Source organism: Daphnia carinata, chromosome 5, assembly GCF_022539665.2.
Source record: "Daphnia carinata strain CSIRO-1 chromosome 5, CSIRO_AGI_Dcar_HiC_V3, whole genome shotgun sequence".
Taxonomy (NCBI): Eukaryota; Metazoa; Arthropoda; class Branchiopoda; order Diplostraca; family Daphniidae; genus Daphnia; species Daphnia carinata.
In genome coordinates, this window is record NC_081335.1 from 786,843 (window position 1) to 801,302 (window position 14,460).

A 14,460-nucleotide genomic window follows, 5' to 3' on the forward strand; every position below is an offset into this window, starting at 1 on the left:
AGGAAATCGGGATGAAAGGAGAGATAGAAGAGGCGAAAGAGAGAGGAAAAACGGGTGACGTCTGCAACAACGGCCGCTGTGGCGCTGCATGCGAGAGAAGAGCGAGTTCCCTCTCTCTTTTTTTCTTTTTTTTTTTCGCTTGGCTTTCCGTTGGGTTTTGAAGTGAAATGTGGTCAAGTCCGTCTCTCTCCTGTTAATACACGAAAACGTCATCGTTCAGCTTTCTCTCTGTAAAATCTTCTTCTTCATATTTTAGATATTTATATCGAAATTCATTCGAATTTTGTTCAACGTTTGAATTACGTGGCCTTCCGTCGTAGCGCCACAGCCAATCCAAATGAAAAAAATTACCCCATATATCCCCCATACATCTACACACATATAGACGCATTTTTTCCTCGGTCTACCTCCCCAGTACAAACCAGCAGCCGACGCAGCAATAGCCGTTTGAATTTAAGCCTGACGCCGAGTGTAGGTCAAGGTGCCGACGGCTAAAGCTCAAGCGCGCCCCCCCCCCTCCCTCCCCAGAATAAGAAGAGAGAGAGAGAGAGAGAAGAGAGGAGAGCGAAAAGGGAGGAGAGACGTATAAGGGGTGATGTGGGTGGGGTGGAAAGGGGGAAGGGGAGGCAGGGAGACTCAAGCTCCAATGTGGCATTGTGTTCAGTGTCGAACTTGCTGCTGATCGAGAGCCGTCTCTCAGAAACTTCTCCGAACAAAAATTTTTCGTCTTCAATCACAGACACACACACACTCACACACACGAAATCCCGACGAAATCGATCTCTATGTGTTTCTCTATTTCAACGAATAATTAGACCAACATCGCCGTTACACACATCCGAAACGTTCAAGTGACTCAATCGATTGGCTTTCTTTTTTCAAATTGAATAATTTCTCAGTGTGGTGTCTGTGTCGAGTGTGTCTCCTTGCTTTAATTTTTTTGGCGCAAGCATAAACTTTGTGGGGACATATCTAACGAGTGTGTTACGTGTTGGACGTGTGTATGTGTTGGTGTGTGTGTGTGTGTCTATGGTGTTGCAGTGTGTGTCTCTGTGTCGACTGGAATCTGGCCAAAAGCAAGCCGAGTCTCGTGTCTTGGGATTATTGCACAATTTAAGACTTACCACTTCACTACAAATACTTACTACACAGCCCGGTCTATTACTCAGCCGCCATCATTTGTGTGGATCGTTTTGAACTTGGCATGCAGGTATGCAATCATATCATTTAAAAAAAAAATGGCGTTATGACATGTGCTCGATGAATATTGCATTAGCATTGTGTTATAACCTGTTGAGTAAGTAATTGTTTAGTCATATAATAGGCAATTGATTAGGTCTAATAATTCATCGTGCCGGTTGTTTTCTTCCTTTTTCAAATCAGTTGAGAGGTAGGGGGTATCTTCCATTCGCGTAGCACACAACACCAGTGTGAGATTGCAATCAATATTTCACTGTGTGTGTATCTATGTGAAGGCGCATCGGATTGGGAGGTCAAAACGTGTTAATTTATATAGCTCGGCGTTCTGTTTTGGATTGATTGCCGGTTGCAATCGAAAGGTTTTTTTTGTTTTTTTCTGGTTTCTTCCATTTTTGGTTTTGTTCATTGAACAGACCTCTTAACACAGAAATTTGAATGGTTAAGGCTTTTATTCTTTTCTACAGGGAGGGGAGTGTGTGTAAAAAGCCTCAGCATATTTGGAACCTACCAGGGGTTAGTTTTGGGAAGCGCGGGGTGTGGGGAGAGAGAAAATATTTTGTCTCCCCCTTCCTCCTATTTTTTTTTCTTCCTATCTATTCTCTTACAGCATTTCCAGTTAGTGACGCGTCAAGTGGTTGACAACCAGCTCGCTAGGTGGTGTTGTTTGACAAGCGCGCGAGAAACTCCCTTTCGAAATAGAGAAGGAAAATCGGGAAGGAAGGGGAAAGAGAGGAGATTGGGAGGGGTAGGGAAAGCAGTAGACAAGACAAGGCCATCATTTGGAAACCCATCGTCTCATTACACAAGTGGCCCTTTTTTTTATTATTTCTTCTTTTACATTGTTTTCTCTCTCCAGTGTTTTCTACTGCTGGGCATTGCAAAGATATATGACACGTTTGGTGTGATGATTATTTTCGTTTCATTGTTGTAATATGAATTTCCATAGAGAGAGAGTGAGATATTACGACAAGAAAAAAACAAATTGTGTGTGTTTTTTAATGTACACAACACTACTGCCACCGTATCCAAGTGTGTTCGAAAGAGTCCAAGGTTGTCTTGTTTTGTAGCGCTTTATCCCCGACCTTGTGTGTTGTTTTGGTACATCCAATGTTTTGTATACTTGAAAACAAAATGTTTGATTGACCCATTAAAGATATTGTCTTTTTTGCTTACGTATTCAAAGTAGTAACCAAATACTAAAAAAAGTGCATCTTTCTGTTGTTACAGGTTGATCTGAATACAGCATGAAAAAAGATGTTGACAAAAGATTGAGCAGCAGGCAATCGGTTCGACCGGAGCAGGAGCCTCAACGGATGTGGAGCTAAGCGCGGGCAGCCAATAAGATTATTGGTTGCGTGCGGAGTAATGTCGGAGGTGCTGCCTCCGAAACGTCAGGCGGCCGTGGATCGACTGCGGAGGCGAGTCGAAGTCTACACCAAGGATCATCAAGATCGATTTATGCACTATGAGCGGATCGGACCGGCCTTGTGCGAACAGCAAATGCAAGAGTCGTTCGCATTGAAACAAAAGTATCTGGACCCCAAAGCGAAAAAGACGAGTAGCAGCAAAAGTAATAAAAGCAGCGGCGGCAATAATAACAACTCTACTAGTAGTACTACTAGTATCAGTAGCGGTGGTGGTGCGTCCAGCGCCGAACGTAAACCGGCTACGGAGACTCACGCCGGCAACACGCAGTCGGTAAGAAAAAATAATACAACCTCCTCTTTTTTTATATTCTACACCACATCGATCCCCTTGACTCTTTGCGACGCTGGGTGGAAAGGGGGGAGTTGCTCTTTGTCTCTTTCTATATGTGTGTGTGTGCCCACTGGCTGAATCATTGATTCCTGCTACCCCTTCCGCACTCCTCCTTCCCTATTTGTTGGAAGAAAAAAAGATTCAATTAAAAGAATGTGATGGACTTGTGCGTGAGAGAGTAACGCAAAAAGATTATAACTGCACCGCAGAAGAAGAAAAAAACCGTTAAACAGATGCGATCAAAAGAGGTCGTTCACCACCATCACCGGTAGCGAAACCAGCGCAAACGAACCTTCTTTTTTATTCCGCAATTTTGTGTGTTGCTTAGCACACATTGCCGAAGTAATAGATACATTGCAACAGCCAAATGTTGCAATGTTTCTCCGTGCAGATTAATTTCAAGGAGTTGGGGAGGATATCGTGATGGCAATGATGATCGGGTCAAGCGGCTTGTGTCGGTGACCTCATTGTCCTGTATTTTGCCATCGCGCGGAGGATGTTAGATGTAGAGGAATGGCCGTAGAGGAACACACAAGGTTCTTTGACCGTAGAGGGGAAGAAAGAAAGGAAAGGTATTGAACCTCGGGGCAGAATGAGAGGAAGAAGAAGAAAAGCGAAGAAGAGAGAACTGTCGCGCTCTCTCATTTCTCTTCAACTTCTTGTTCGTCATCGTGTCGGACCAATCAGCGGCGTTGATGCGAGCCATCACTGATAGAGTACTACTACACCAGTATGTCTGTGTGTGTGTGTGTGTGTGTGTGTGTGTGTGTGTGTGTGTGTGTGCAGGGGGTAGTAAAGGGGGGTGGGCCCCCGGTCACGGGGTGGCCCAGGTAGCCAATCGGGAGGGACCGAGTCACACACTCTGTGAGATATCCCGGTGGTGGTGTGTGTTAAGGACTTGGCCCACCTCCTCCTCCTACTCCGCCGCGAACTATTGATCCCCTTTTTGGCTGTGGATAAAAAAGAGGACTAGTAGTCTCTCCTATACCACCCTTCCCTAACTCTCCTTGACTGTCCGCCTCCTACTCCGCCAAAAAAAGAAGAGTGAAGTGAGGGGAGGGGGGCTTTGACTCTCTTTTTTTTTTTTCCTTCTTCCTACACCGACATTCGATTATCGACCCGGCAACCATTTTCTCTTCCTCTTCTTTTTTTGTGTGTCCTTTATTCCCCTTCTCCCTTTGCAACACATTTCAAACATATTTGGAGGGAAATCAATCAATCAATAAAGAAAAATCTGACGATTTTGTTTTATATCAGAACAAGTACGGGAAGCGTCCGCTGGACGAGAGCGGCGATGGAGGAGGGAGTGAGCCCGGGATGAACGGATCCCAACAGCAACAACAGCACTCCTCCTCGTCGGATGGTCCACCGGCCGCAAAGATCCAGTGCACGACGACGACGACGGCCAGCTCCTCGGCCACGGCCTCTGGCGGCGGCCCGGCCAAATTCTCGGTGGAAATCGTCCAGCAGCTCGAGTTCACCGCTAGCGCCTCTGGCGCTACCAGCGTCTCCGTCAAGACGCTCACCAACACATCCGTCAAGAGCGAGGTGAGTTTTAAATTACGATGATTATCAATGATTCTCTTCCGGTCATTATCGTTTGCGCTAGCGTTTTTTAAATTTAATTTAATTTAAAACTGAATTTTTTTAATGAAAAAAACAGACTCAGGTGTCGCCATCCAACGGAGATGGCGGTCCGCCCGAAATGAAAAAGGAGAAACGCTGCGATACGCCCGATTTCATGGCCGAATTGAACGGCGATTCCGACGAAACTGCCGCCGATTTGGCCAATCTCGAACGGTTCATTTCGGAGGACACGTCCGACGGCATCATTAACGCCGACACATTCAAAGATCTGATCTCGGAGATACACGATCTTCCACCCGAATTCATGGAGGAGTTCGATTTCGACACGACAGACACGAATATCAAGAGCGGTGTAGGTGTAGCAGGGCTGCTGTCCGATCCGTTTGGCGCTCCTATGATAAGCGATGGATCGCGCACCGTCGACTCGATCGTTTCGCGACTCAAACAGGAGGAAGTCGAAGCGGCCGATCGGGAAATCCAGGCCGCCATGCTGGATATTGGCAAGTCCATGAGCATGAACGCCCAGTCGAGTACGAACAGTTCGAGTAGTTGCAGTAGCAACAACAACACGTCGTCATCCATCTTGACGGCGAGTATAACAACATCGAGTTGCAGTACGGCCACGCTATCGTCGACAACGGGAGCGTTTAATAACAACACGATTGGCGCGCCAGCTGGATCGTTTGTTGATTCGACGAAAAGCAACAACACCCCGCCCATCGCTCAACAACACCAACAACAGCAAAGGACGGTCGACAACAATAATGGCGCCGCCAGCGCCATGAATAATAGGCAAATGCCGCAACCGTTTGGTGTCAATTCCGGAGGTCCGGAATTGAGTCCGGCTGCATTGACGTTGAAGCAGATGGCGGAGCAGCATCAACACAAAGCCCAAATGGGCATGACTCCTGCATCGATGAACCAGGCCTCGACGGGTCTTTCGGCTCCTCCAACGATGGCCAATCAAGGTGCACCTTTAGTTCCTCCTCATCATCCGCCTGTCGTTAATAACATGCGGATGCGGGGCAACTTTCAAGAGCAACAACATCAGCCTCAGCAGTACAATAATGCGCCCGCACAAGGTCCAACTCAGCAACAACAACAACAGCAAGGCAATCAGTTTATGAATCGAGCACCCTACACCGGTCAAGGTGGTTATGGTCCCAACAGTCCGATGATTAAGAAGGAAATGCCCTACTTTGCCAATTCACCGCTGGGAGGAAACAGCCCTGGACCTGGACGGCCAGTACAACAGCATCAGCAAGGTATGCCTGGTGGCCAGCATCAAGTCCCAGGTGCCAAATCATCACCTGTTCCAATGAGTCAGACGAGCCCGATGGGACCACCTACTCCTCAGCAAATGCAGCAACAACAACAGCAATTTAACGCTCGCAAAGCGCCTACACCGACGAGTACAACTACAAGTAGCAATACGAGTAGTACTAGGACACCTCCACCATCGGCTGCTGCTCCGGCCAGCGTTCAATTTAGCCAAACTCAACAGCAACAGATGCACATGAGCAGCGGTGGCAACAACAACGGACAACAAATCCAGGTAAAAACATTTTTTTTTTCTTGTGGGGAGATATGCCCTCAATTCCTCATGACAATAGAAAAGAGGTCCGGTGTAGTAAGTAGCAAGCCAGGGAGTAGGAGGTATTCGTGGCATGGGATATTATAACCCTCAAGGTCAGTGGTAGAGAGCAAAGCGCGCGCGCTCACTCACTCGGCCGGAGCACAAGAAGAAAAAGACCCGAGTTTTTAACAAAAAAAATGGCCCGCAGCGTCTAACTTTACCCAACTAACATACGGAGGCAGCACAAAACGTCGCCGGATGTGTCGCCCCTCTTTTTTAATTCTTTCATTCCTTCTCTCTCTCTTTTTCTGTCTCTCTCTTCCCTTAACATTCCACATTCATCCGCATAATCACTCGAGCGGAAGTTGGGGACAGAAGGAAACGCGACAACAACACGAAAATTAAAGAATGTGACTTGTTTTTAGCGAGTTTTTGAAAAGGAGTTGTAACGAGATGGTGGCCTCTTTAATATTTTAGAAGGAAAAAAATATGTGCGCATTATTGAGTGTGCGTACATATGTACGCACGACCCCAAAGTTGTGTGTTGTTGTTGTTTCCATTCATTTTGTGTGTGACGAGAGAAAAGTTCAGTTTCAATTCTTGAATGTTGTTATCGCCCACAAAAGGGGAACGAGGGAGAGCATATACGAAACGGTAGAAGAAGAAGTGAAGAATGAAAGAAATGAGAGAGAAAAAAAAAGAGGGCCATGGAAAAAACACAGGTTGAGTGGCCTCTTTTCGGTCATTGGACATTTTCCCCCTTCAGGGCTCTCCCTCCCACTATACCCCTCCCTTGGAAATAGATATATATATATATATATATGTATGCTATACTGTGTTTTTCTAAGAACTCACGTACCAACATACAAATATGCCTTGTTATTTAGTTAATTCTAAATGAGCTTATTGTGCCATCTAGTGGCCGGTTTGTCAAGTAGTTCATTTTCGATTTTAAAAAGAAAATAATAAAACTAACCGACATTTTTTATTCGTTTGCTCCAGATGGCGGCGTCTCATCACATGCAAATGTCAGCGGATGTCAAAGTCAACGCCGGTATGAACAACATGCAAATGAGACAGCAACAGCAGATGGTACAACAGCAACAGCAATCGATGTTTTATCAAAATCAAACGGCGTCTGCAACCGTTCAACAGCCGTCTGGAGCGCAGCAACAACCTCAAGCGCAAGTTGTGCAACAACAACAAGCGCAGCAACAACAACCAGGAATGGAGAACTCGTACACGTATTCGGCCAGCCAAACGCAAACCATCAATTTCACTCAGCAACATTTGAGAGCCAATACGCGAATGCCGGCGTCACTCAGCGTCCAACAACAGGCGGCCCAGCAGCAACAACAAGCCATGCAACAACAGCAAGCCCAGCAACAGCAACAGGTAAATTGCAACACTGCCCCTTTAAAACAAGTCACGTAATTAACGTCTATCTTAAAATCCACAGATGATGCGGATGCAGATGATGCAGCAACAGCAACAACATCAGCAACAGCAGCAACAGGGAATGACTCGCCCGCCACCGCCCGATTACAAAACGCCGATGATGGCCGGTGGAATTTCGACACCCGGTGGAGTTGTGGCCGCAGCAGTGGTACCCAACCAACAACAGCAACAACAACAACCCAATGTGATGATGGGCCAACAACATATGGGTATGATGGCTGCTGGCAATCAACAGCAACAGCAAGGGGTAGTAGGAGGAGGATATCCACCGGCCATCCGGCCAGGTATCCGACCGATGGTGGCCGCTCAGGCGGTAGCGGTTGGACGTCCGTCTCCCAATGGAAATACGTCCCCGATGCTGCAACAGCAACAGATGCAACAGCAGCAACGACCCATGATGAACTATCCTCAACAGCAGGTTCAGCAACAGCAACAACCGCAGGGCATGATGGGTAAAGATTTTTATTTCACGATGACGTCATATTGAAATGTCGTTTTTCTAAATAAAAAAATGTTGTTATTCCGGTTGTCTAGGTATGAACAACATGGGAGGTTACGGTGGCGGCGGCAACAACATGATGATGAACCGACCGCAGTACAACAATGGTGGCAATCCGATGGTGCGGGCTCAAAGGCCACCCAACGTCACTGTCGGGCCGGACGGTATGAATGCTTGGAGGCAGCAACAAATGGCGGCTATGCAACAACAGCAGCAGCAGCAGCAAGTCCAACAGCAGCAGCAGGTTCAACAACAAGTTCAACAGCCTCAGCAAGCTCAGCAAATGGCACGTTTTCAGCAACAACAGCAAGCTGCTGCCAACAACCCCAACAACATTCGAATGCAGCAGCAAACGTATATGCAACAACAGACGTCGTACATGCATGCTGGAAATCAGGGACAAAACATACAACAGCAGCAGGTTTGTTGATTGAAAATAGTGCCCGTTGTCAATTGTTTTGACTCATTTTGCTGTTGTACAGGTGACTTTGACTATGCAACAGCAGCAGCAGCAGCAAATGCTCCATTCACAAAACATGGGCAACGCCATGATGCAGCAGAAAATGCAAATGACAAGTATGCAAATGCAGCAACAGGGAGGCATGCAACAACACATGCGAGTATCTCAACAACAGCAGCAGTTTAGCCAAGCACAGCAGTTTGCTCAGCAGCAGCAATTCAATCCCAACCAACAACAACAGCAATTTGCTCAGCAGCAGCAACAGCATTTTAACAATACGGGCCAGCAACAACAACAATTTGCCAGTCAATCTCAACAACAGTTTGCAGCAGCCCAGCAGCAGCAACAGTTTAATCAACAGTCCCAGGCCGGCGGTATGGGCCAGCAGGCAACTATGCAGACACCTCAACAACCGCAACAACCTCAACAACAGCAGCAATTTAACAATCCTCAACAAGCCGCCAACAATAGTGCTGTCGGTGTCAGTTCTAGTAACAACAGTGACTTCAGTTTGGAATTTTTGGATAATATATCCGGCGACAATGGCGGCCAGTTTGGTAGCGACGCTCAGGAGCTGCTCAATTCCTTTGACACCGGAGTGGGTTTCAGCTTGTTGGACACGTTATAAAAGGAGGTTGTTATTTCTTCCGTTGTGTGTGTGTGCACGCGACCACCTGCCCGTCCATGATTTTTACTTCTTCCTATTGACAATTCAAAAATTGGTGGTGTTACGCGCGCGAACCACCTAAAAGACTTCAACCAAATGAAAAACACAATTTATACGACGAAAGTGTGTGTTGTGACTGCGTGTGTGCGTGTGTTGAAAAGCTCGGTGACGTAGCATATTAGCCTCTCTTTCTCTCCTCGTTGACTTTATACTCTCGTGTTGATCCGCTCTCATCTCATATCCATAAAGACAAAATGTATGGCAAGTTCCTTTATTTCGGTTTTCCTCAAAAGAGAGCCAAAAGAATACCTTTTTTTTTCACGCTGATGATATACACACTATATTGTATTTTGGGGGAGAGAGAGAGAAGAGGAATTTTATAATTAATTTTTCTCAACTCAAAAAAAATTCGAATTTTGTTTTTCCTCCATTCTCAAATTTGGCTCGAAGAGTCGACTACAAGACGACTGACGATAAACATATTATAATTTTGTCTTTCTCTCTCTCCTCGTTTTGAATTGAATTTGATACTACTACCGTGTTTTTCTTCATTTTCCCCTCGCTCTTGATTTATATATTCCCCCCCTAGAACCCCGCCCCCTGAAACCAATCAAATCAAACTGTGCGTTGTTGTTTATCTTTTTTTTTTTAAACATTAGTTTTTTCTTTTCAAGCGAAAGTACGACTTTGTGGGGTTTTTGATGGGAATTGACGATGTTCTTCTCAATTTCCTCATGTCCTTTTTACTCCTGCGCTCCCGAAAAAAAATATGAAACCAAAATCTTCAATTCTTTCCTATTCGCCCCATATTTTCTTTAAACAAATTCGGTTTGTCGCGCACACAAATTCTCAAGTCGAAAATCACTGCAGAAAATGATCAAAACAGTGCCAGTATATCTCCTTTTTTTTTTTTCTCTTCCGACTTCTCCTACAGACAACTTTTTCACAACAACGCCTTCCTCCTCCACCGACATTCTTACCGGAATTTCCACCTCCTTTTTCGAATAAACTCTCCCGAAACCGATTTACATAATTCCCCCCCTGTTTTTTTTCGATGATCGAACGAGCTGTGTGTATATTTTTTATACTCTCGCGCCAAAACAAAAATAATGTTGTTCTGAATTATGCAATATACTATGTTAAATGACCAATTGCGGAGCGAGTTGCGAGTGTTTTATTTTTAGTAAGTTTTATTTTAGCTCCGTGCTATATTGGGATACTACCAGGTGGCACTGCCATCTTTCGTCAACTGGCCTCAATTTCTTCTTGTGCATTTATTTGAAAATTGCTTATATGTGTATAACTGTGAGATTATTATTCTATTGATAGACGTGCTGTTGATGTCACACCAAATCAACTCGTGTGACGGACCTGCGGTGTAATAAGTTGGCAAAAACCAGCAACAGAATTGTCCGACCATGACGTTCTGGAATTCTAGTAGCTGCGCTGTGTAGATAAAGCGAGACTTTTTTCGTAGAAAATGGGGTTTTTGTTTTCATTTTTCAATTTTTGTATGCGTGCATAAGAAAAGAAGGGTGGGGAAATCCTTGAAATAAAAAGGCCACGGGCATGTATATGTGTGTATGTACACTTGCAGAGAGTAACATCGTCCAGGAATCGAATAACAACCTTGAACCATAAAGGACAATAATTTTTTGGCCCCTCTGTCTGGACAAAACCACTCTCTTTTCCCCTTCGTTATCATCCGTCTCTCTTTCTCACTCTATTCGCTGCTGCTTCTTCTACTGCCCAGCTATGTGTATAGGAGGTCGTCTTATTACATGTCCTTATTAGTTATTGGCAGAGTGAAATTCAAAACATATAACGAATATTTTTAAATTTTTTATTTTCGTTGTTGCCGAGCGCACTTGGCGGTCACTTAACATGATCGCCCTCACGTCTCACGTTCCATCATGTAGCTTTTGTTTTTTTCTTTTGCTACTTTTTTTGAAAGATGTAACTTATCATAACAACAACCCAAAGTCCTGTCAAGTTCCCTTGCACTAGACAGTCGAAACAACACTTCAAACAACCGAGAACCAACACATTAAGGATGATTCATTTTTGTTTCTTGAATTTGAAGGATATCATTCATGAAATGAACACGTTTGCTTACAGTGGGAATTATCCAAAGATAAATAGTCATTAATTTGATTGGGGTCGAAAGTCTTGAAACTTAATTCGAATATTTCATCAGCCTACATTCAAAAGATTCTGTATAGTAGACACCCTCAGATCTTATGTTGTTAGTTTAAAACATAAAAGATTGGGAAAAATGGCGGCTTCCATGAGATTGTCACGTGCAGTTACTTTACTTTTACGCCGGGCGGATAATTTCCGACGAATTCCACAATCTTCAACTTCCACGTTACTTTTAAAAAATCCGGCATTAAACACGGATCAATATTTAAATCGTTTTGTGTCCACAACATCGTTAGTGAGGAATGAACAGCAAAGCAATGCAAAAAGTAACTTTTAACTAATTTCGTTTTCAGGAAATATCTCAATTAACCGTCTATTTTTAATGTTTATCAGCTGCACCAGAAAAACGAGAATTCCAGGCAGAAACCAGAATGCTTCTTGATATTGTGGCAAAATCATTGTACTCTGAAAAAGAGGTTTGCCATTTCACATTAACAAAGTGTTAGCCTTCATTTTCATTCCCTTTTGGCTTAATAGGTTTTTGTTCGGGAACTCATTTCCAATGCCTCTGATGCATTAGAGAAGTTCCGATATCTGTCTCTTACTGGAACAGCTTTGGAAAACAGTCAAAGACCATTGGAAATCAAAATTACTGCTGAAAAGGAGGCTAAAACGTTAACTATTGAGGTATTGATAAATCCATCCAATTCACTGCTACATAGTGTTTTAAATTAAGTAACTTTCAGGATAGTGGCATAGGAATGAACAAGGAAGAAATTATTAACAACTTGGGAACAATTGCTAGATCAGGTTCAAAAGTAAGTTATTAGCCATTAAACACTCCTGAAAGCAAAAGAGTTCAGCATGTAAAACTATTGCCACAGGCATACATAGAGCAACTGAAAAGCAAAGGAGGAGCACCAGACTCTGTATCGAATATTATCGGTCAGTTTGGTGTTGGCTTTTATTCAGCATTCATGGTAGCAGAAAAGGTTGATGTCTTTACCAAATCATCCTTGCCCGGCAGTGTTGGATTGCACTGGAGCTCAGATGGGTTAGTCCTTCATATTATACATAGTTTGCCTTCCCTATATGTTCATTGTGCAGGACGGGAACCTACGAATTGTCTGAAGACGAAACGGCTAAACTTGGAACCAAAATCATTATTCACCTCAAGAGTGATTGCACCAATTTTTCTCAGGAGGACACCATCAAAGGTAAGTGACTGTCCATAATCATTTACAAAATTCATTTAAACAAATATAAGCCTTTCATGTTCTGGTATGCAGACATTATCCAACGATATAGCAATTTTGTGGGCAGCCCGGTTTCTGTCAATGGAACAGTGGTTAATACAGTTCAGGTATTGATCCACATTTGTTACCAATTGTTATAATTGTATTTTCACCTCTCTTTGATCTTAGCCGTTGTGGTTGATGGATCCCAAAGAAGTGACGGCTGTTCAGCATGACGAATTCTACCGTTTCATTTCCGACTCGTATGATCGTCCACGTTTCGTCCTTCACTACAAAACTGATGTTCCACTGAATGTTCGTGCTTTAATATACTTTCCAGAGGGCAAGCCTGGATTATTTGAAATGAGTCGAGAATCCGACGCTGGATTAGCACTGTACTGCCGGCGAGTCTTGATAAAAAACAAGGCCGAGAACCTTCTCCCTAAATGGCTTCGTTTCTGCAAAGGAGTGGTCGATTCGGAAGACATTCCGCTTAATCTTAGTCGTGAATTACTTCAGGAAGGCGCCCTTATCCGGTGAGCACCTATTTGTTTAATCGTTATTCGACTGACTTAACAAATTGTATTCATTTGATAGAAAACTGCGGACAGTGTTGACTAACAGAATACTTCGTTTCCTACATGACAAGTCACAAAAGGCCAAGGATGAATACGAACGTTTTTACCGTGATTATGGCATATTCCTTAAAGAAGGCATTTTGTCTTCTAATGAACAACTAGAAAAAGTATGTGATATGGCTATTATATGAAACAAATGCGGTGACTGAAATTGCCTTGTATTTCTAGGAAGAGATTTCTAAATTGTTGAGGTACGAATCATCTCAACTAGCCCCTGGAGAAAAGGTCAGCATTGCCGAGTATTGCAACCGAATGCGGCCAGGACAGAGGGATATTTATTACTTAGCCGCCCCTAGTCGCGAGTTAGCCGAGTCATCAGCCTACTTTGAGGGTATTTATTATTATTTTTTTTTAATTATTATTATTCATTTATTTTCACAAGACATGTTCCAAATTATTTACAGCTCTGAAGAAACGAGATGTAGAAGTTCTGTTCTGCTTTGAGCCGTATGATGAGCTTGTCCTCCTCCAGTTGCGCGAATTTGATCGCAAACATTTGACGTCCGTCGAAAAAGAGATGCGACAAGAGTCTGCTGCAGATCAATCAACTGATTCCGAAACTGGTAAAACTTTGTGAAATCAATTTTGTGTAGCAGTTCTTATGAGCCGATCTTTTTTAGGCACCACCGGCTTGGATAGCAAAGCGACTGAGGATCTCATTACCTGGTTGTCGGCTACGTTGTCCGGTCGAGCCGCAAAGGTAAAAGTAACACGAAAGTTAGAATCACATCCTTGCGTCGTAACTGTTGAAGAAATGGGAGCTGCGAGGCATTTCGTCCGTACCCAATCACAATCGGTACCTGAAGAGCAACGCTATAAGTTACTTCAACCTCAACTGGAAATCAATCCAAAGTATGATCATTTTATCTGTTTTCATCAGATATTTGTTAAACATCATAATTTGGTTATCATGTTGGCTTAATAATTTGATCTAGGCATCCAATTATCACGAAAATGCATAAACTGAAAGATGAGAACCCTGGTTTGGCTACTTTGCTGGCGAATCAGCTCTTTGCCAATGCCATGGTGTCAGCAGGATTATTGGACGATGCTCGGCCAGTCGTTGCCAATATGAACGAATTATTAACATTAGCATTAGAAAAATGCTAAAAAAAATTATCCATCCTATAGCAAATGTTCTTCCTAGTTAACTACTTAATAAATAAGTCATTCGTCTTGTAAAATTTTTCAGTAATTTAGACCTTTACTGGTGCAGTCCCAAATAGTTTTGCAATAGTCT

General features: G+C 43.8%; 2 protein-coding genes across 2 annotated transcripts; both read left to right on the plus strand.

Moving 5' to 3' along the window:
- The first annotated feature begins 655 nt into the window (after positions 1 to 655).
- LOC130696248 (mediator of RNA polymerase II transcription subunit 12-like) lies at positions 656 to 10,356 on the plus strand. The gene is made up of 8 exons (XM_057519334.2): positions 656 to 1,210; positions 2,428 to 2,898; positions 4,216 to 4,506; positions 4,622 to 6,100; positions 7,124 to 7,516; positions 7,581 to 8,031; positions 8,114 to 8,499; positions 8,561 to 10,356. Exons 2-8 carry the CDS (start codon positions 2,566 to 2,568, stop codon positions 9,164 to 9,166), a joined length of 3,939 nt encoding a protein of 1,312 aa, XP_057375317.1. The 5' UTR covers positions 656 to 1,210; positions 2,428 to 2,565; the 3' UTR covers positions 9,167 to 10,356.
- A 1,069-nt stretch (positions 10,357 to 11,425) lies between these two features.
- On the plus strand, positions 11,426 to 14,404 carry LOC130696258 (heat shock protein 75 kDa, mitochondrial-like). The gene is made up of 13 exons (XM_057519347.2): positions 11,426 to 11,673; positions 11,741 to 11,823; positions 11,885 to 12,034; positions 12,094 to 12,165; positions 12,232 to 12,401; positions 12,455 to 12,564; positions 12,637 to 12,710; positions 12,772 to 13,118; positions 13,180 to 13,327; positions 13,389 to 13,551; positions 13,625 to 13,783; positions 13,841 to 14,072; positions 14,156 to 14,404. The coding sequence occupies exons 1-13, from the start codon at positions 11,481 to 11,483 to the stop codon at positions 14,328 to 14,330; spliced, it is 2,076 nt and encodes a 691-aa protein (XP_057375330.1). The 5' UTR covers positions 11,426 to 11,480; the 3' UTR covers positions 14,331 to 14,404.
- Positions 14,405 to 14,460: the final 56 nt, after the last annotated feature.